At 34.8% G+C, this 23,089-nt stretch overlaps 1 protein-coding gene across 1 annotated transcript in view; it reads right to left on the minus strand.

Annotated features, from left to right (window-relative positions):
• CHM (CHM Rab escort protein) overlaps window positions 1–23,089 on the minus strand; it is a 185,383-nt gene that overhangs the window by 114,616 nt on the left and 47,678 nt on the right. The window contains exons 2-6 of the mRNA XM_017894674.1: window positions 22,253–22,377; window positions 9,225–9,612; window positions 4,447–4,563; window positions 3,438–3,558; window positions 1,771–1,993 (exon numbers count right to left, since the gene is read on the minus strand). Of these exons, the coding sequence (XP_017750163.1) occupies window positions 1,771–1,993; window positions 3,438–3,558; window positions 4,447–4,563; window positions 9,225–9,482 (719 nt within the window). The 5' untranslated portion in view covers window positions 9,483–9,612; window positions 22,253–22,377. The remainder of the gene's footprint in view (window positions 1–1,770; window positions 1,994–3,437; window positions 3,559–4,446; window positions 4,564–9,224; window positions 9,613–22,252; window positions 22,378–23,089) is intronic.

A 23,089-nucleotide genomic window follows, 5' to 3' on the forward strand; every position in this document is an offset into this window, starting at 1 on the left:
CCTCAGAAAAAGCAAAACTAGAGCTACCATACGATCCAGCAATCCCACTGCTAGGTATATACCCAAAAGAAAGGAAATCAGTGTATCAAAGGATATCTGCACACCACATTTATTGCAGCATTGTTCACAATAAGCAAGACTTGGAAGCAACCTAAGTGTCCAGCAACAGATAAATGGATAAAGAAAATGTAGTACAGTTACACCATGGAGCAATATTCAGCCATAAAAAGAATGAGATCCTGGCTGGGCGCGGTGGCTCACGCCTGTAATACCACCACTTTGGGAGACAGGTGGATCTCGAAGTCAGGAGTTCACGACCAGACTGGCCAAGATGCTGAAACCCCATCTCTACTAAAAATACAAAAATTAGCCAGGTGTGGTGGCACACCTGTAATCCCAGCTACTCAGGAGGCTGAGGCAGGAGAATCACTTGAACTCGGGTGGCAGAGGTTGCAGTGAGCCGAGATCGCACCACTGCACGCCCATCCTGGGTGACAGTGCAAGACTCCATCTCAAAAAAGAAAAAAAAAAAAAAAAAAAAAAAAGAATGAGATCCTGACATTTGCAACAATGTGGATGAAACTGAAGGTCATTACATTAAGTGAAATAAGCCAGCCACAGAAAGACAAACAATGCATAGCCTCACTTATTTGTGGGAGCTGAAAATTAAAACAAACATACGGAGACAGAGAGTAGAAGGATGGTTATCAGAGCCTGGGGAGAGTTTTGAGCGGGCAGCGGTTAAGTGGGAATGGTTAATAGGTACAAAACATAGTTAGAAAGAATGAATAAAATCTAGTATTTGATATCACAACAGAGTGACTAGAGTCAATAATGATTTAATTGTACATGTTAAAATAAAGAGTATAATTGGATTGTTTTCAACACAAAGGATAAATGCTTGAGGGGATGGATACTCCATTTACCATGATGGATTACACTCTGCATGCCTGTATTAAAGTATCTCATGTACCCCACAAACATATATGCCCCCTATGTGCCCACAAAAAAATAAAATTTAAAAAAAAATGTGTAAAACAAACAAAAAAAGACACAAACAAGTATTTCCTGAAGATAAAACACGAATGGCCAGTAAACATATGAGAAGAGGTGCAACTTCACAGCTAATTAGGGAAATGAAAAATAAAAATCCAATGCAATGATAATTTATGTGAGTTAGATTGACAAAACAATTTTAAATACTGGCAAACATGAAAAGCTTCGGGTATTCTTATGTACTGCTAAAAGGTTATAATTGGTACAGCCCTCTAGAGAAATAACTGAACACGATGTTGTAAAGCGTTGACATTCATGTATCTCATGACTTGGGAATTCCACTCCTAGATATGTTTCCAAGAGAAATTATTGAATATATATAACTTGAAATATTCACAAGGGTGTTAACTGCAAAAAAACTGGAAACATCCTGTGTTACATCAACAGAAAAATGAAAAGTAGACTGTGGTATATTCACAATAAAATACTATGTAGCAATAAAATTAACTAAAATTATATGCAACGACAATACTTTCCATCACGCTATTGAGTGGAAAAGGAACTTATAGTATTTTATAAAGCTCAAAACAGGCCACACTGAATATATCACTTAAGTGGGTAGATAGGCAGGTAAATCAATTATAAAAAAAAAAATAATAAAGTATATATTTGCATATACTAAATCTTGAATAAATCTCATTTTGCCTTCCTAATTCTCACCTGTTATTTAAGTATCCCCTTTAGAAGGGACAAGAAAACCAATGGCAAACTTACCTGCAGAAACACTGGGGGAGTTCTCCTTGGCCATACAAAGGAAACAAAAATGGAGTGTTGCCATATCGCCCAAGACAGTGAAGAAAGTTTCTGGTAGCTTTGAGACCATCTATGGTACTGCTGGCTGTCTCTGATGTCATTGCAATTGAATGCAGGACAATATATTGGAGGTTGGGGTTAATTTTGAGTTTTAAATATTCATAAAATGTAATATCTTCATATCCTATGAAAAGATGAAATTTTATCACTCAAAATCAGAACCAAACTTCTATTTAAAACACCCCACAAAAGGAGATGAAGTGTGTTTCAAAGACCTCAAAAAGGACATAGGTGGTATTACATTTTGGACACTGATGGTTGATCTTAGAAAAAAGTGGAAACAATCTCGCTCTCCGATTTGGAGTAATGGCACAATTTTTAAGCTTTATATGATTGAGCATTTCATGCATTCAAAAAAACTGGAAAATATTAAATAACTCAATGGGTTGCCATATTTGGCAATAATCTCACTTTATTGTCATGACACTTGCAGGATAATGCCAATAATGGTACTGAAAATATTAAACAACTATGACAACATGGGAATGTATTTATTTAAGACGATAAATACTTCTCACTAATAATCAGAAAATAAACTAAAAAATAATGAAATGGATTTCTGTGTGGCTACTAGAATCAGTCTTATGGCCACATAATCACATCAAAACATATGGGACCCCTAAAAGTTACTCCTTTAAACCAAGAACAGAATATAACGTAAATTGGACTGTTAGTGGTGGGAAATACAATGCCATGATAAAAGACAAAAACTTTACGGAAATAATTTACATAAATAAAAATTATAAAAATTTACTGAGAGAACTGAATTTTACACAGTCACTGTGGATAACATGACAGATCCTAGTAGACTTGAAGCTTTAAGAGCAAGGATTAGACTTTCATTATTTCGCAGAGGAAAAAAAAATATCACTGCACTTCTCATTGTAACTTTACAAATAAATTATCAATAGTATATTCCAATTTTGGTTAACATTTTCAGACCAATGGACTTAAAGTATACAGCTCTGATACTAAAATGGCATATTCAATTTTGAACAGACTGTGAAGTAACTGGCCCCAGATCACACAATGAAATAGGTCAAAGCCAAGAATAGAAACCATCCCTTTTCTGAATCCAGTATTTTTCCCCCATATACCATCTAGCCTTTTTTTTTCCAAACACAATAGTTCAAGATTCTAGGTAAAAGCAATCCTGGAAAATGACAAAATATATAGTATTTTTACTTATGAGAAAAAATAATGGAATCATGAAAAGGGATTATTATCTACAAAGAGCCAGTTGACAGTAGTATTTAAATAATAAGAATAAAAATTAAAATCTAGCATGCCACTTCAGCAATAATGAAAATATCTGCACTGTAGCCACATGGGGCTATGGAGCCCTTGAAATATAGCTAATGAGACCGAGAAACTGAATTTTTTATTTTATTTCATTTTAATTAATTTAAATTTAAATAGCTACATGTTACTAATGGCTAACCTATTGATAGTGCAGAGTTAGAATGCATTTTAAAACAGTAATAAGTGGCTCACTAAATCAGAGCAAGCATATTAAAATAGTAAGAAATGTTAAATAATTGGAGAACACAACTTAATGAAAAACTTACCTTTATATTCATCAGGATATTTCTCATATTCCATACAAAATGTAAGAAATTTCATTAGCATTCGCTTTTCTACCATAGTAAGTTGTTTGCTATTAAAGACATCTGCTCTGGAACAAGGAACCTGAAAAATATTATGATTTTAAGTCAAGAAACTGCCTCCTAACGATATAAGTATTCCAAATTACACTTTTTTCCCCTTTACATATACCAGGATTATCATTTCCATTCTAGTCAGGTTTTTTCACATCACCTTCCATCAGTATTAATGGCATCTCTGCTAACATCAGGGCTAACTGTGAGCTTTCTCACTTAATTCTGCCAAGTTACTCCTCATGCCATTAAAAGACCAATGGCATGTCATCCTAACAGAGAAAAATTTAGCAGTGCTATCTAAAACAAACACTGTGGTTCTCCCCATGTATATGTTAGTACATTATTATGCCTTTTCTCCAATTAATCTGCCTTTTGTGAGTTGATTTTTCAGTGAAACTTCAGAGGCTTAAGAGGGAGTGTTTCCCTTGGCCCCTACAGTTTTGGTGCTGTAAGCAGGATAGCAAAGCTCTGCTCTTCTGGAAGCTGTAGTGAAGAACCCAGGATCTGATCAGCTGTCGTACAGGTAAGAATTTTTTCCAAACCAGGCTCCAGGCCTCCTTCTCTGTGTGGAATCTGATCAAGTGGACAGTAAAATTCACGGTTTCTTTCTTTTCCCTCTCCAAAATCTTGATTAATGGGAGAAAAGGATTTGTGTGACTACTAGTCTTGGGTATAGTGACTCTGGTGTGCTTTTTGGTACTTTGTGTGCTTTTGGTACCAACACCAAGCTGCAGAGTAAGTCATGAGAAAATTAGCACTAGAAATTTTAATTAAGCATTTACATTTGTAAATCACTATGCAGGACTGGAATTTATTGCTTTATGAGGAAAATAACAATCTTATTTGCTTATCTTTCCAAAACAAACCATAATAACTTAAGCTGATGCCCAGTTACAATTCTTGATCAGCACAGTACCTGTTCCACTCGTCCTTCTCGAAATGCAAGAATCCTGGTAATATTTTTAAACTCTGCATATCGACTAACATTAGATTTGATTAGAAGATCAATTAGTAATCCTCGAGAATACAGCAGCTGTACAAAGTAAATATTTTAGAAGATAAAAGGTGAAATAGTAGAAAAATTGGAAAACAATAAAGATACATAATTTTGTTATATTTTGATTATTTGTAGAAAGAGTCATATCTACAAATATTATAATACATAACACAATCTATTACAGGTTCAGAATTGATTAGATGAAATTAAAAATCCAAAAAACTTTGCAATCCATAAGCTTTTCATAACTTGTTTAGCAGCAAAACCTGATCCATACTGATAAGGCACTCTGGCTTTGTCCCAATTAACATAAATATTCATATATTTCATTGCAGAAATAATGTGTTTAGTTGGTGCCTCCTCAGACCCTGCTAATCATATAACATATCAGCATATGTACTTCATTACTTTCTAAAACATGTATTTTTTTAATCTTAATGACAGAACACACCAGGCCCTAAGGGTTTTGGATAAAAATCTATAGTCTTACATAAAGCCAGGTAGTCATAAGAAGAAATCAATCCAGTGAACCTCCCTACCCCACCAAAAAAGAAAAAAATATTTGTGATGCATTTACACTGAAAGAGTCAAATTATAAGGTCCCTCTGTAATTCTAGAAGTCTGGGTTTATATGAGATATGCCTTTCTCAAAAAGTGAAGATGATGGTTATTGCTGGCACGTATGGGAGAAACTGATTTAATTTTTAACATCTCATAAGTAATATCAGAGAGATAAAATCAATAATGTAAACAGTATTGTCTAGCATGTTAACCGTATGGTTAAATGCAACAGATTTGACTATTTCCTATATTAAGATACTCTTAAATAATGCCTATAACTCAATAAATATTAAAAATGAATTTTACATCTATAATAAGTAAATGGGAAAATTAGCTTTACTATACGAAGAAAAAGGAATCTCAAAATCAATCTAAACCAATAGTCTGAGCAACTAAAAAGTCAGTAAAGACTACCAGTAAATCAATACCATTCAAGTAAAATTTTATATAGTTCAGTATTCTGCAAAATAAAATTGACATCACTTTTTTGAAACGAATCTGATTATCCTGATTAAATATGGCATGTTACTTCATTACCCTCTTCCTAACACACTACATAACTGAAAGAGCCCATGCTTTAAAGAATATATTGCCAATTCTTAACTCTACAATAGTGATAAAAAAATAGTTACTTCAAAAACCTCATTTGTTTAAAAAAAGATACCACATTTGAGATTCAAGGATCCCTGAATAGCCATCATAATTTCACAACATTAAGATATAAAACATAGAAAATGCATTTTTTTTAATAAGACCAATAAAGCTTAAGGTTAATGCCAGGCTTGAAAAATAAATGCATTTAAGATATCACAGAAGACATCCAACAAATTTCAAAATAAAATTATATGATTTTTGTTTCTGAAGCTCAGAATATAAATGTGTACATTTAAAATCTAAGCCTCTTTTTTTTTTTTTTTTTTTTTTTTTTTGAGACAGAGTCTCACTCTGTTGCCCAGGCTTGAGTGCAGTGGCTTCATCTCAGCTCACTGCAAACTCCGTCTCCCAGGTTCAAGCGATTCTCCTGCCTCAGCCTCCCGAGTAGCTGGGATTACAGGCATGCACCACCAAGCCCAGCTAATTTTTTGTATTTTTAATAGAATACGGGGTTTCACCATGTTGGTCAGGCTGGTCTCGAACTCCTGACCTTAGGTGATCTGTCTGCTTTGGCCTCCCAAAGTGCTGGGATTACAGGCCTGAGTCACCACGCTCAGTCTAAGCCTCTTTTTCACTACCCTCTAGGTGATCTATCATTGATGAGGGGCTAAAAAGCAGTGCAATTTGATTACAATAATAGAAATTAGATTTAATAATTAACAATTTTTCCTTCACTTAGCATGTTGGTTCCATAATTAGTAAGAGTATGTACTTACTTAGAAATGAGCTTTCATTTTAAGAACTTCATCTCTGATCTTCTCTATTAGTCTGAGCAGTATGACACTATACATATTTTATTTAACCTACCTTGAGCTATTACTTTTTAAAAGGCTATATACATGAATGTATATTGTCAACTGTAAAACCCCACAGTATTTGCACAGTATTTGTTAATTATATCACTATGTCTTTGAGGTTGAACGCATATGGAAATGTCAAGTAGTTTGGAGATACTGAGTTGGACTTTAGAAAAGAGGTCTTTGGACGAGTGCGGTGGCTCACACCTGTAATCCCAGCACTTTGGAAGGCCGAGGCGGGCGGATCATGAGGTCAAGAGATCGAGACCATCCTAGTCAACATGGTGAAACCCCGTCTCTACTAAAAATACAAAAATTAGCCGGGCATAGTGGTGCGTGCTTGTAGTCCTAGCTACTCGGGAGGCTGAGGCAGGAGAATCACTTGAACCCCGGAGGTGGAGGTTGCAGTGAGCCAAGATTGCGCCACTGCACTCCAGCCTGGCAACAGAGCAAGACTCGGTCTCAAAAAAATTAAAAAAAGAAAAAAAAGAAAAGAGGTAGGGCTTTAAGATAGATATTTGGCAATCATCCTAAACTTAGATGTTTATTAACTGCAATTATTAGAACAGATGAAATTTCCAAGGAGTGACCAATTACCCCAATAACATGGAATATATTGCTTTCCATCTAGTATGCACTGAATATGTATTAAACGACTTACATTTTAAAAACGGACAATTAACCACCTGTATTACTAGGGTTATATGTGAGTAAGATACTTCTGGTTTTGAAAATGAGTACATTAAATGATTATTAGTTATTTTATAGAACGTATGAACCCATGAAACTCTGCAGGACGCAGTCCCAACTGGCTAGTCCACTGCCTCTAGACATGTTTGGTTTTCACTTACCATAAGAGAACCGGTTATTACTAACCATTCAAACTGATGAAAATACCCAGAAGTCTCCTTCAGAGTATCTTCAAATGTGTCAACTTCTAATTCAATTATCTTTTTCTTCCCACAACCAGCATTCATTTTCTTATACAACTGAATAATTTTCTACACCAATTCCTACAATTGAAACAGCCCCATCTTCAACTATTTCCCTTTGCGAGATATATACTAAATTTCAGCTAACACAAAAGTTACAGACTTTCATGAAATAGCCTTGATTCTTAACCACATTTATATAATCATTTATTTAGGTAAAACATTACAAATTCCAAGTAACTACTTCAAAATGGAATTGTAAGACAAAGACCATTTGTTATTTGACTTGTTCAGTTTTTATGTTTTGTTTAACCTATTTCATAGAGTACTGCTCATGGGACCAGGAAGGTTATTACTGAGCTAGGATTAAACTTCCATCCACAGATGAACAGCCAAGGTAATGTGCAAAAAATGCTAGATTTTAAATCATGACAGGGTCAAAGTAGATGGAGAAGGGGGAAGAGATAGTACAGAAGTATGAAGTAGAACCAATGCAATAGCCAACTATGCAAAATCAGACACAGAGTGCTATATGACAGAAATAAAAGTGGGTAGTAAAAAGATATTTATATTTTCAGGCATCAAGTTCAAAGGGAGCAAGAGTATGAGGATATGGGATTTGCAGAAACAACTTGTCAAGTGAAATGTTTTGGTCCCCTCTGTCCCCTATTACTTGGAACTTGAAGAAAGTACATTAAATTGAAAAGCCTAGTTCTGTGCTAGTTCTGTGGCAAGTCTGGTGTTATTTACTATCCTACTTCTTTTCAATTCCTTATTGTTAGCTCTCAACTTACAGGATTTAGTCTCTGTTTTTATCTACTTTTACCCTGTCCTGTACTGTAACCCTTTAAGGCCATAATCCTTTATCTTACTGATTTTCTATTCTTTTGCACTAAAATAGTCTTGCTTCCTATAAACCAAATGCAATACTGTACCCTTCTAAGATGGAGGGACCTCCTGTGAAGTTACAGTGAACTACGTCCAAGTTAGTTATGTTCAGGGACATAACTGAAGACAATAACTTTCTTCCCAGCCTTCCTGCCTCCATCACTATTAAATTTTCCTCTGAAGCTTTCAAACCTGAACATATGATTTTTTGAGACTCTTTTTTTAAAATTATACTTTAAGTTCCGGGATACATGTTCAGAACGCGCAGATTTGTTACATAGGTATACACATGCCATGGTGTTTTGCTGCACCCATCAACCCGTCACCTACATACCCATCATCTACATAGGTATTTCTCCTAATGCTATCCCTTCCCTAACCCCCAACCCCCAACCCCATCACAGGTGTGTGATGTTCCCCTCCCTGTGTCCATGTGAACACATGATTTTTAAAAATGCATTGGTTTATTCTGAGTATTCATCATCATACAGTTGTGAAAATAGTTACTATATATAAAGGCTAAAAGAATTGATGGAAATGGACTGTAAATAACATGGATTTCTGAACAGGTTCATTAGAATTTTCTTTTGATAGAATTCATAGTGTCCAGAGAATATTAGGTTGTAGTATGTGCTCAAGTACAAAAGTATTCTTCAGGTATAGATTAAAAACATAATTAAAGCATTTTAATGTGAGCACTTTAAAAGTGTTTTTAATTTGTACTTAAGGAATATTTTAAATGAATTACAAATGTCTGGCTACTCTCTCTTTACAAAACACACATTCTGCATCTCAGAGAATTACAAAACTGGGTTTATGGGTCCAGATACTGTTTTAATGCAAAGATGGGAAAATTAGTACTTACCTTTGATACTAAATCAATATTAAATCTCCTGCCTTCTTTAATAATTTGTGAGTAAGTAATTCTGTCTTTCTTTCGTTGTTCTGTGGTATCTTCTGCTATAGGCACATTTTCACTCACGTCTTCTGCTGAAGTTGATGGCACACAAGTTTTATCATCACAATGGTTTTCTTTTTCCCCTGTCACTTCAGCACCATTTACTTCTAGCACATTCTCTGGATCACTGCTTGGAGTTTGTTCTGTGAGCATTTCACAGTTCATAGTGCTTAATGACTCATCCTCCACAGGTAGGAAGGCAGAATCTGCAGCTTCTGTGGAGTTTGCAGATGTCACAAGAGCATGATTTTTCTGCAGTGCACCAGCCTCTTCTACATCTTCATGCAAATCCTGACTAATAAGAAATTATAATAATAAACACCAGGCTTTTGATAATTCTACCCTGCTACATTTTTATATTGCTTTAACTTTTCACAGCAACTTTTATTCCTTTACCCCTTTTATCAAGTTCAGTGTATGTTTTGCTTATGTGACTCAGACATTAAACATTCACCTGTTAATGTTTCAGTAAAACAGGAAACAAAATTAAGATTTGAAAAATATAAAGATTTCACGTCACATGCACATTTTTGAGAATTTAAGACAGACAGGGGAGTTGTATTTTGGAAGCAAATTACCACAGTGATGAAGAATATAGTCTTCAGAATAACAGATCTTGGTTCAAATCCTGATCATATGACTAGTAAGCTCTGTGAACTTAGACTAGTTATTTATCCTCTCTGAGACCACCTAAATTACCCACCTATGACACAGAGATAATACCACCCACCTCACAAGGTTGTTCTGAAGATTAAATTAAGTACTGCATGCAAAGAGCCTGACACAGTGCTTGGGACACAGTAAATGCTCAACAGTGGTAGTTATCAAGATTGTTATTATTGAGGAATTCCTGACTTGGTGATATGACAGAAGACCTTCAATAAAGGGAAAAAAAAATCTGCCTTGAAACGATTAAGTTGGCCTATCACAATGTGGTGTCTAATAGGACCTTTCTGTAAAATTACCTGCCTGTTTTAGCACTGATGTCTATTACTCTAGTCGAAGTCCCATTTCCAAATTTATTATTAGAGTTACCATTCTCAGTCCACCATTGTCTTGATTTATAGAACAGGCTCCCATTCAGTCTGCCTGCTTTATCAATTTCTGTATGATATTTTATCCTCCACAGAACCCACTATTTTCACTGAGTTGCCACAATGCTCAATATCTGGCATAATGCCTTGTATGTGATTGGTCTTGGCAACTAAAAATCTGCTAGTTGACTGATCAAGAACTAACAATAGCCCTTCCTTATATCAAATCTAAAACTTACCCCACAAAAAAACTTCCTCTTCCTGTCTCTAAATCAAACCGCCTTCCTTATTTACTAACCTTCCGGTTTCATCTCCACCTACTTTCCAACATGGCATCTCTAACTCCAAATTTATCAATTCTAATTGTCAAATCATGACAGTTTGGTTCATATCATCTGTCTCTTCTGTCCTTTTCTTTCCACTCTGCATAATATCACAATTCTTCCATTCTCAAACATAACCACATACTTTAACAAACTACTTTAAGAAAAAGTTTAAATTTCACTTTGAATTAGTCTTCCTTAGCCCAATTACACTCATCATTCTATTATACCATGCTCCCATAATACACACATGCAGTTTACCTAGCATGTATTTATCCATTCCTTTTTAATAATCCTTTGGTTTTCCAGTATATCCTTTATCTTCCCAATCAGACTGTAAATCCTGGAGGGAATACCTTAGCACCGCTCCTTCTGTGTCCCACACAACACCTACTGCACTGCTCTACAGATGTGGTATCTGATAAATGCTTGATGAATAATGGTTTATACATGCAAAGGCTATTTTTGTTTCAAATGTGAAACAAACTTCTTGCAAAAAACACAAAAAATAAGGCCAAGAAAAAAACATTGTATTGCAAATTAGAAAATCTGAGTTAAGTGAAAAAAAAAAATAAGTGCTTATTAAAAATAACACAATAAACACTACAAAAAAAAAAAGAGGGACAATGAAAGAATAACACTCAAATGTCAAGAAATAAAATGCCACATTTACTGTTATAGTAATTCTAATAAAATCTAACAAAAAAAAAACAAATTGATAGCATTAATGTTACATGAATACTTTTGAGATCTAGGAAACTAAAGTGAGGAAAACATCCACGTTCTATCCCAGACTCATCACCTAGGAAACACTTGCAAGTAATTTAATCTGTCTGATTCACCACCTATAAAATGGGAATCAGTCCACCTGCCCTACCTTTTATGAAACTGTTGTGAGATAAGAAAGTTAACATATATGAAAAGTAGTTTATAAACTCTAAAAGGTTAATCAAATATAAGATGCTAATCAGGCCGGGCACGGTGGCTCACACCTGTAATCCCAGCACTGTGGTAGGCCGAGGTGGGTGGATCACTTGAGGTCAAGAGTTCAAGACCAGCCTGACCAACATGGTGAAACCCTGTCTCTCCTAAAATACAAAAATTAGTCAGGTGTGGTGGTGGGCACCTGTAATCTCAGCTACTTGGGAGGCTGAGGCCAGAGAATTGCTTGAACCCGGGAGGCGGAGGCTGCAGTGAGCCAAGATCGTCCCATTGCCCTCCAGCCTGGGCAACAAGAGCAAAACTCCGTCCTAAAAAAAAAAAAAAAAAAAAAAAAAAAGATACTAACCAAAAATAAGATATTGTTAAACTGCCCACAGCTCAATAGTCAACTCAAAACCTGCATACCTAGGTTTTCCGCATTCACGTGATGAAATCTCATTGGTCATATAAGCACATGATGGCATTGCCATTAACAGCATTAAGAATGAAGAGCGATAACATGAAAGGTGATTTGTATATTTTCTACAGAATTGTTCACACTCTGTACTCACTTTTATTATTTTGAAAACCAACAAAACTAAAGTGTGTTCCATGAGGGATCTAAGGGGATAATTTTCAGCAAAAGTTCCACACCCCTAAATTTTTTTATTTTTTTCAGTAAAAGTTCTTACACCTAACTCTTAAGAGAAAAAGTTCCATGCCTTTAATTTTAAGAAATGACAGGATAATTAATTACACTTTACAGATAAGACAGAATATGGCAACTTCTCTTATTACAGACTATGATGATGACACTGTGAAAATTGAGCATAGCAAATGATCTAGTCAGGGATTCTCTATTACATTCTGTGATGGGGAGCCTTATAGAGTGAATGAAATACATTAACCAGTACTGGACAACCTGGAAGATATAAGTCAAAATACTTAATTAAAGGTATAAGCGAAGAGAAGAAATTCTTCAGAAATTTTTTTTATATCAATAAACTATTGTTTTACTGTTCTGAACATTAAAATTTGGTGAGATTCCTAGCACTACGGAAAACACAAGCAATAAAAACATGACACTGTCCTCACTTTGCATTAAATACAACCACAGTATTTTTGGAGTTCTGCCAAGGTTGAAGTTAATACCTAATGAGAAAATATAAAGATACCCAAAAGCTCCTAAAACTCCACGTACATCCTCAGAAAGCAAAATTCTGTTCATCTAAAAGGGCTATCTTCCCCCAAATTTAAAACTTTATACTGTGGTAAAAGACATTTTCTTAAAGAGATATTCAACCTTTCAGAGAAAACCTCAGAATACAGTAATAGTTCAATTCTATTCATTTAAAAGTGTTTGAAAACTATAAAAACACATTTACCAACTACAAAATAATGTAGCTGCATTAGAAGCCTTCAAATGAACCTTGGAGTTCTAAGATATTACGTTGATTTTAACATACACAGGTGCTCCTCGACTTATGGGGTTACATCCTGATAAACCCAATATAGTAAGACAAAATGCATTTAATACCCCAATAAAACCATTATAAAGTTGAAAAATCATTAAGTCAATCCATCATAAGCTGCAGACTGTTGATAAAGGAAAACAATCTGCATCATTAGTTCTTATACAAATGTTCACAATCAAAATTGATTTCACAAATTAAATTTAGTGTCATTTACACTGCTAGCTTTAATTCCAAAGGTCATTTATAATATAACAATATATTTGAGATAATTTCTCTTAATAAAACTGCTTATCACTGCTTTTGTAAGTGCATTTTCACTAATTGCCAAAATTCACATATTACTCTTGAGAGTTTGGAAGTATAAATTCTGATATCATCTAGTACTGCTTACCAATTAATAGTAATAACAAAGAAACACCTCAAAGTAAATGTGTCTTATGAATACCCTGCAACAGCCTTTTAGAGGAATCAAATGAAAAACTGAGAAACAGGTGTTTAATTTATTCAGCACAGGTGTTCACCATTTATCTTCTAGCCATTTGTACCTTTTCTTACCCAATACGACTTGCTGCTGACATCGTATTCTTTTACTTTGATGTTTATACTTTGTTCTAAGGCCATTTGTATCTGATTTTCACAGTATATATTATACTGCTACCCAGCTGTTTATTCCTAAAATAAATGTTCAATGGCTATTCATAAGAATTACAAAATCAGACTATTCAAAATTGTTGTTCTACAAAACAGCAATATAAAAATGAAATCAATTTTGAACTGCTGCAATATGATACATTGGTAGATATATATTTCCCTGTTTATTACCACCTAAAAGGTTAACACATACTATAGAATACAGGTGAACTATCAACCTCTTGTCATGTTTACCCAAGAACAAAAGTTCATAAAATGGTGTACAGCAGGACTGTTGGTTGTCTACTCAACAACAAATACCCTTTTTCTCCTTGCTTCAAGAGCTCCAATTTTGTTCCAATATTAGAGAGAAACTGCTTGTCCTTAGGGATGGATCATGACAGATCAAAACCAATTATGATAATTTCACCTCCCTTTGCTGGTGATTGATTTAGAATTAAGTACATTATCCAGTTTTAGCCAATAAGATAATGAAGAGTCTGCTTGGGGCCCTTGTTGAAGACTGTCCAGTAAAATAAAAAAGCATAAACATGTTAGGAAACCTCTTCCCCCTTTTCCTCATGTTGAGAAATTTTTTTGTTATGTAAGAGCCTCTTTGAAATTCTGGCAAACATCTTGTAATTCCAAATGGAAGGCTAAGAGAAGTGTGGAGTGCTACCCCAGTGCTCTGATGGGCTGAAGCAGCACAATTACAAATCCTCGACTTACCCACCCACCCGCTTACGTATGTACTTGTTTAAACCACATTTAGTTGGGCAGCGGTTCAATTCTGGTCTAAAACACACTTAACCGTAGACAGTGATGAGTAATTTCCNACAAATAGTTTTCATCCTGCTTTAATATTATACCAGAAAAGGGAAACAATGCTCAGTAAAATGCAGAAAATAGGGCAGAAAATGTATAAAGCTATTGTTAATATTTTAGAAAGATAAAATCTCTTCCCACTAAAGAAACTAGATGACTTTATGCAACTAACAAGCAACAAGATTTTATCTAAGAATAACTTGAGTTTGTGTGACTTACGTGTGAATTAATATATTTCACCTTTTTATAGTCTGCTAAAGATCTAAAACTAGAAACAATAGCTACTTTTATTTTCCCAGATAAACTATGAAACTATTACATGGTAAGAAAGAAGAACTCTCATACACTGTTGGGAGGAATGCAAATCAGGAATGCACATTATGGAAAACAGTATGGAAGTTCCTCAAAAAATTAAAAATAAACCTATCATATGATCTAGCAATCTTCACCCTCACTACTGGGTATATAGCCAAAGGAAATGAAATCAGTAGGTTGAAGAGACATCTGCACTCCCATGTTTATTGGAGCACTATTCACAATTGCCAAAATATGGAATCAACTTAAATGCCCATCAACAAATGAATTAATAATGAAAATGTGGCATATATACACAATAGAATACTACTCAGCTATAAAAAAAAAAAAAATTAAATCCTGTCATTTGTGACAACATGGATGAGCCTGGAGAACATTATGTTAAGTGAAATAAGCTGAGAACAGAAAGAAAAATACTGCATGATCTCACTCATATGTGAAATCTAAAAAACTTGATAGTGGTTACCAGAGACTGGTGAGAACAAGAGGGAGGGGAAGATGAGGAGAGGTTGGTCAGTGGGTACAACGTCACAGTTAGGTAGGAGGAATACATTCTGGTACTCTATCACACAGTAAGGTGACTATAGCTAACAATAATGCACTGTATATTTCAAATAGCTAGAAGAGATGATTCTGAACATTCTCACAAAAAAAAAAAAATGAAGGTTTAAGGTGAGGGATATGCTAATTAGCCTGATTTGATCATTTCATCATTCCACAAAGTTTATATGTATCAAAACATATTGTACCCCATGAATATATACAATTATTATGTATCAATTTTAAAAATCCCATGGCACATAAACTGGTCTCAACAACTAAAGAATATCGGATTTTTCCCATAGCTTCCTAACACTAGGAGTTAGGCACTTTAATTTCTCATTATAGATATAACTACATTACAATACTATATAGTATTCCAGTAAATTAAAGTAAATGCACTTTCTTAGGTGCTAGTCTTCACAAAGGAAATACTTTATTCACTTGGTGGAACGGTTGGTTCCCTTGACGTACACACCCATGTTTACCTGATGACTGAAATACAACATGATACAATGGAAATAGTACAGATTTTTGAGTTAGAAACACACAAGTTCAAATTTGGCTCTGCCATCTCTAGCATTCCCTGAGCTTCTGTTTGCCAGTAAGATGTACCTATAGCTCATGCGCATGACTGCTGCATAGAACAAATGAAATTAATATGTAAAGCAACAGGTTATAACAGTTGCCACAAAGATAATATCCAATAAACGCTAGTCCTTTTCATTTCCCTTCCATTAACTTGACTGTGTGATCACAAAAAATCACTTCAATGAAAACAATTTTGTATAGCAAAATATTTTAGGTCCAAAATATTAAGTAGCCCACTTATTGTAAGGAAGAATAAGGAAAACAAAGCTCTGATAAAACAATCTGGATAGTTCTTCACAGTTTATGATGCTTGAACCTAGCCTATGATAGAATAATTACTACAATTTACATTTTAGTGTTTAGCCTGTTTTGCAATATCCAAACTATTAAATTTAATGTTGAAATGATCATGAAAACCTTTAAGTTGAATAATACTTCAGAATATTTTTAAATAAATAAATCATGACAAAAAATAAAAATAACTAATCCTATATATATATATTAGAATATATGTATTAGCAATACATAATATATAATACACCCTATATACTTTACTCACTGAATACCATATACTTCACGAATCACACCTTGCCAACATAGATTTGACGGTAGTTTTCCAAGCAGGTGGCATTCGGGTTTGCACTAAATCCATTTGAATTGCTTGGGCCAGGCCTCCCCTGCATCAAAAGATAAAAAGGCTATCAGTATGGGCCTATAATATCTGTTTATGACAAGAAATATACATTCTTACTCCACTTTTTTTTTTTTTCTTCTTCTTACCTTCTTAATGTTAAATAATCAGTGGCATATATGACTAATCAAACCCAACACGGCCAGGCCGCAGTGGGCTCTGCCTGTAGATCCCGCACTTGGGAGGCCCAATGGGGCAGAATCATGAGGTAAGCGATGAGACATCTTTGCCCAGGGGCGTGAAACCCCGTCTCTACTAAAATACCAAAAATTAGCTGGGCATGGTGGTATGCGCGCCTGTAGTCCCACTTACTCGGCGAGGCTGGCGCAAGAGATCGCTTGAACCCCTCGGAGGCAGAGGTTGCAGTGTGCTTGAGATCGGCGGCCAACTGTCCTCCCAGCGTGGCAACAAAGTGAAGACTCCTGTCTCAAGAAAAAAAAAAAGAAAGACAATCAAACCATAGACTTCTACCATAATATACACGCGAACTCTATAAAAAGCTAAGTCATCTGTCTAGAAGTGACAAGACACATCATATATAATTTTAGCCTTCGCTAAGTCTGCTATGAAGTCATTTTTCATGATGTTTTAGATATTAAAAACATTTAAAACAATATCCTCATATATAGTGCACGCATGATTGAAGTTGCTTTTATCTATTTACTTGCTTGATACAAGCAAATACACTACTCTTGGGCATGAATAATCATTTAAGGGTAAAGTTACCTTTTGATAATTCTGTCATTTTGGGCCATGATTTATGGATTTGAATTGCATATGCCTGACGACACTACGTGGCAAGAACAATTATTCAGCAAATGAGAGACTCAATGATTGCCCCAGCATTAGTGTATGAATTTATAAAGTCCTCAAGGAAAGTGATGAGAAGCTTCCTTCTGGGAAAAAAGACACAGAGTAGCGCGCTTGATACGGCGATCTAGGCAGGATAAGAGCAGAACACCAATTCAACTCAACCTGTGGCATATGGCTGTGGATGAAAAGCACATGACTCAGCAACAGAAAATGGAGATTCTTAAACAAAACTAAAACAAAAAACAAAAAAGGCAGCAGTGAAGAAAGACGATAAACTGTTTCCTCTTTCTGAACACCGCAGGAAATTATCTAGGTTCACCAAGCAGTCTACAAAAACGCTTCCAGAACTGGGAAGTAAATTCAGCAAGTTTCAAAAAATATCGCAATGCAAAAAGAATAAAAGGCGGTGGCACTGGGCTAGATACGGGCAATGAATATGTGAAACCAAAGTAAAAAGACAAATACATGTTATAATTGGTTCGAAAGAAAATTAATATTTAGGTACTGAAATTAATGAAACCTGCTACAGGATCATATGCTGAATTACAAGATTCTATTGAACGAAAATCAAGATGAGCTTTATAAATAGGAAGAGACAGTACATGTTCATGCAGATTTGGAAGACTCAAAATAATAAAGAGGATCAATCTCCCAAACTAATCTATAGTTAAAGCAATTGTATCAAAATCTCAGGCAGGTTTCTCTTTAGACATAGGGACAAGTGTATTTAAACATTTATATGGAAAGGCAGCAAATCTAAATATCTAAAAGCAATCTTGACAAGGAAAATAATTGGGAGAATTTATCGAGAGGTAAGTCTATCACATAGCTGTCAGTAATAAGATAAGATGGATAGGCTGGTAGGGGAAAAACAAATAGATCGGACAGAATAAAGAACCTCAAATAGACCCACCCAATGTACAATCAAACTGATTCTTTGAACAAAGGGCATAAAGTAATTCAGTGGAGAGATAGCCTTTTCAATAATGTGTTGGAAGCAATATTGGAGTATCCTATAGATTGAAAAAGCAAAAGAAGCACTGACCTAACATAGCACATAAAACTGTATTTAAATAAAAAATATAGAAAATCTATAGCCTAACAATTAGGCAAAAAGTTCTAACTTCACACCCCCACCAAAAATAATCATCGCAATTGTCAATTAGATCTCATCAAGATTTAACCGCAAATATCCTATTTAAAGAGGATGAAAAGACAACTCAGAGACTTGGGGAATAAATATTCTCCAACACATATCCTGACAAGAGGACAGCATATCTACGAATGGATTTTTTTTTACTCTGAAAATTCAAGCCAGTAAGAAACTAACTCCAATTTTAAAAACAAGCAGAAGACATGAACAGACACTTCACCAAAAAAAGGTTTATGGACGGCAAATAAGAGAACATGAAAAAATATTCAAAATGAGCCATCAAAATGGCTAAAATAAGAAAGTGACAACATCGAATTAAGGTAAGTATGTGGAGAAACTGGATTACTTACACATTTCTGGAGGGAATGTAAAATGGTATAGCTCCTCTGAAATAGCTCAGCAGTTTCTTTTAAAACTAAACATGTAATTACCATATGACCCAGCAATTATATACTTAGGTATTTATCACAGATAAATGAAAACTTTTATCCCAGAGAAAGTCACATTAAAACCAATGCACACAATTGCATAACAGCTTTATTGATAATAGCAAAACTAGAAACAGTCAGACGTTTTCAATGGCTGAATGATTAAACAAACTGTGGTAAATCCATTACTGTGGAATACTATTCAGTGATGAAAAATGAACAAACTACTAATGCACACAACAACCTGGATGAATCTCCAGGGAATTATGCTGAGTTTAAAAAAAAGCCCATGCCAAAACATTACATACTATACAGTTTCATTTACACAATATTCTTAAAATGACAAGATTATAGAGCTGGAAAACAGATTAGTGGTTGTCAGGACTTATGAATGGTAGGGTGAGTAAGAAGTAGATCAGATGTGCTAACAGAAAAACAATAGTAGGGGTCCTTGTGGTGATAGAACTGCTCTGCTCTGTAACTTGACTGTGATAGTGAATACATGAACCCACAAATGTGATAAAATTGTATGGAACTAAATATACACAAACTCCATATCCGCAAAATGTAACATTAGCATCACTAACACATATGTTTCAAAAGCAACGACAAAAGCCAGAAACCTGTACCATATTTTTCATTATTTACAAAAGGGTATCCATGAAGATTTTGCAATGTATCCTTTAAGAATGTTAAAGATCTACTATATAGTGATACTCTTACTTACTCAAGAGGAAGTAAGAGAATTTTCTAGATAACAAAAGCTCGTCTCTTAAAATGGTACAATTTTATTCTAATCATTTTAATACTTGTCTTTCTAAAACGTACTTCAAATCCTCTACTTTTCAAGTAGAGGATAAAGAACATTATTTAACTTTTGCCTGAAGACACTGGGATACAATTATGATCATCACCTGTTATACTGGACTATAATATAGTGATGGCCTTAAAGGATCTTCTGACATGAAAAGCCACTTACCCATACACTAAATGGCCCAAAGTATGCTTTCAGTTTGCCGATGCTATCTTCTCCTTTATTATTCTACCAAGTAGCACTTAAAATAGTAGCATGTTAGAGCCCAGAGAGACTTCTGAGATCGCCTAGTCCAAACCCTTCCAAACACGTTTTATTAATGGCAAAACATAGACTCAAAATAGACATCTCTTGCTCAGTATCACATAGCAAGTTAAGGACTATAACCCTAGTCTCCATGTGGTTCCGTTTGCCTGCCTCTAGCAGATATCCCTTCCTATTTGCTGCTTTAAACTACAATGCTAGGGGTAAACACACACACATAACACACCCATAGACACACACACACACACACACACACACACACACACACACACACACACAGAAAATGAGGTTGTCAGAAATAAGTATTAAATAAATAAGGCTTTTGATTTAAGTGAGTGCTGATGATAACCTCTTGTATAATGTAAAATTTTGTGACAACTATTTTGGCCCTAGCCTCTTTCATATAATTTCAAGTTTGTGAACATGATCCAAAAGATTAAGGATGCCAGTCTTGCTGGGGCTAAGTGAGATATTGTTAGTCCTATTTACCCATGTTGCCAGCACTTACTATAGATAGCCCTTACAAATGGGTTTTCTGTACTTTCTCTACTTTCCTGGATGTTCTCAAGGCTTTTCCTGCCTACTACTATGACATTAATAACCAGTTAACTTTTCCAAGTGAATTAAGACATATAGAACATTACCCAATTCACTGTTTGCCCCACGCTCTAACTGGCAAGAGGAACATATAACAGTTCTATTTCACTGTCTTCAAACAAAACTTCCACCAACAACAATTTAGTTTCTCACTTTGAGAAGTTATACAAATGAAACTGAAGAGATCAGGAACTGAAAATGAGATAATTTTCTTTGCATTCGAAATGTATCAACTCAGCCATTAGAAACTATTAACCTCAATTATCATAAAAAGTAATCAGTGGCCTTGAAGCAAAAAAAAGTATAATATCTCTCGGAAGGCCAGTGTGACTGTCACTATATTGTAGTCAAGTTATATTCATGGGCACACAAAAGCACACAAGAAAGTTACCAAATATTTATTCCTCATTTCATTAAAGCATATGTCTTTTCAGTTGAAATCATCTTCTGTTTTAAATCTTTCAGCACTGGCTCTGAACAAGATCTAGTGAGCTGCACCTTTTCATACCAAATGGCATTTAGCATTATACAAATTATAATCTATACCAGACATTTCAAAGGCTGCGCTTTTACAGAAAATCACAGAACACAAACTGCATATTACAGGGAAAGAATGCTACTTACATGAAATATATGAACATAGCTTAAGAAGTCAAGCACGTTCCCAAACTTTTCACAGGCTCATGCTTAACACTCTGCCACAAAAATGAGATGTAAGATGACAAAGCGTATCCTGAAGAATCTCTGGTGTATTGAATTTTAAGTTTTAATTACTATTAAAGTGCCTGACAGTCTGATGTTCTAAACCACTGGACTCTACAACTACTTGAATGACTAAACTATGTGATTATCACCTTTCAACCTGTCAATCATATATCATTTGAAAAGTAAACTAACCCAATTGTTTTAAATAGTGAATCTCTCTCAGAGGAAGATACTTAAAACATTATTACTTTCCACCGTTCTATCCTAACTTACCAAAATGCGTACCCAAATATTATGCCCACAAAATTTATATATTCAAAAATTATAATCTTCCATTTTGCTACACTGAGTATTATTCAAGAAAGATGATATAGTTGGAAGAATCCTGGAGCAGGAGGAAAAAACTCTGGAATTTAATCTTGAGCTCTACCACTCTAGAGCTTAAGTGTGGCCCTGCCATTTACCAAGCCACATGACCTTCTGCAACTACTTAATCTCCTTAAGTTCCATTGAGGCTTCTGTAAAAAATCCAACTATTACTACTACTATCTGCCCTACCCTAGCACAGAATTGTTTCAATGATCAAATGAGATAATATATTTAAAACAGCTTGGTAAATTCGGAGGCATTAAGGCAAGATGTTATCATTATCACCCAAACAGAGAAAACTGAAAGCTCCATTTAAAAACAGGCAAAACCAGCATATTAATATAACTTGTAGCAACCAATGCCACCTAAATCTTTATTGTTGGCTTCTTCTGAAGAAGAGTGAAAAAGACATTAACTTAGTTTACCTGCAGTAAATACTTTTCATACCTGGCATAACAAAATACTTCCACATGTTGAATAGTTTTGTCCTTCCTGCTAAGAGCAATGGCTTCTTCATTTTCAAGGATCTGGTCTTGCCACACTGAACTGTCATTTTCAATGTCACTGTTTTCCTAAACAAAACACAGATAAGTTTTAATTAAAGTGGGCAGTGTGAAACATGTCATTTTTCTGAGAAAATTTACCTCTTGTCAAATTCATGCTTATTTCACCTTACCAAAACTCAAAGGATATCACCTCAGAGTCACCAAAGACAGTCCAACAAGAGTTCCAACTTCAAAGGAAGGAGAGAAAAACAATGTGTAAAATCTATACTATCAAAAACTAGATCTGATTTATACTTTTCTATCAGGGTATATGAAATTTTGAAAAAGTCATTCGGACATGGCTGCTTAGACATTGCTTAAGAACTAGGACAACGAACCCTCTTATCTGCTGAGAATCAAGTATATCTGTTATATACATTACTTGTTAATAAAAACAGGGGTTTTTTTTTTACATTTTTTGGTCGAAACAGCAGAGTCAAAATAACTTCATTCTATTTATGTTCAGATCTTTGAAGGTTGGTCACTAGTCATATCAAATTTTGATTACATATAAAAGTACTTCTGAAAAATATTCAGCCCAGTATAACTAAGGACTGTATAATAATTAGTCCCTGAATACCTTATAAAACAAGAAAGACAATAAAAAACAAGAATGTGTAACAAAGCATGTAAACTCTCACTAAGGTTGAACGTAGTCTGTTAAAATGTTCAATAATTCCGAATTATATTTTATGGAGTATTTGAATACAGAGTATTTTTGAAGGTGTCAAGATAAACC

The sequence above is a fragment of the Rhinopithecus bieti genome, unplaced genomic scaffold (assembly GCF_001698545.2).
Source record: "Rhinopithecus bieti isolate Rb0 unplaced genomic scaffold, ASM169854v2 scaffold_26125, whole genome shotgun sequence".
In the NCBI taxonomy this organism is placed as follows: domain Eukaryota; kingdom Metazoa; phylum Chordata; class Mammalia; order Primates; family Cercopithecidae; genus Rhinopithecus; species Rhinopithecus bieti.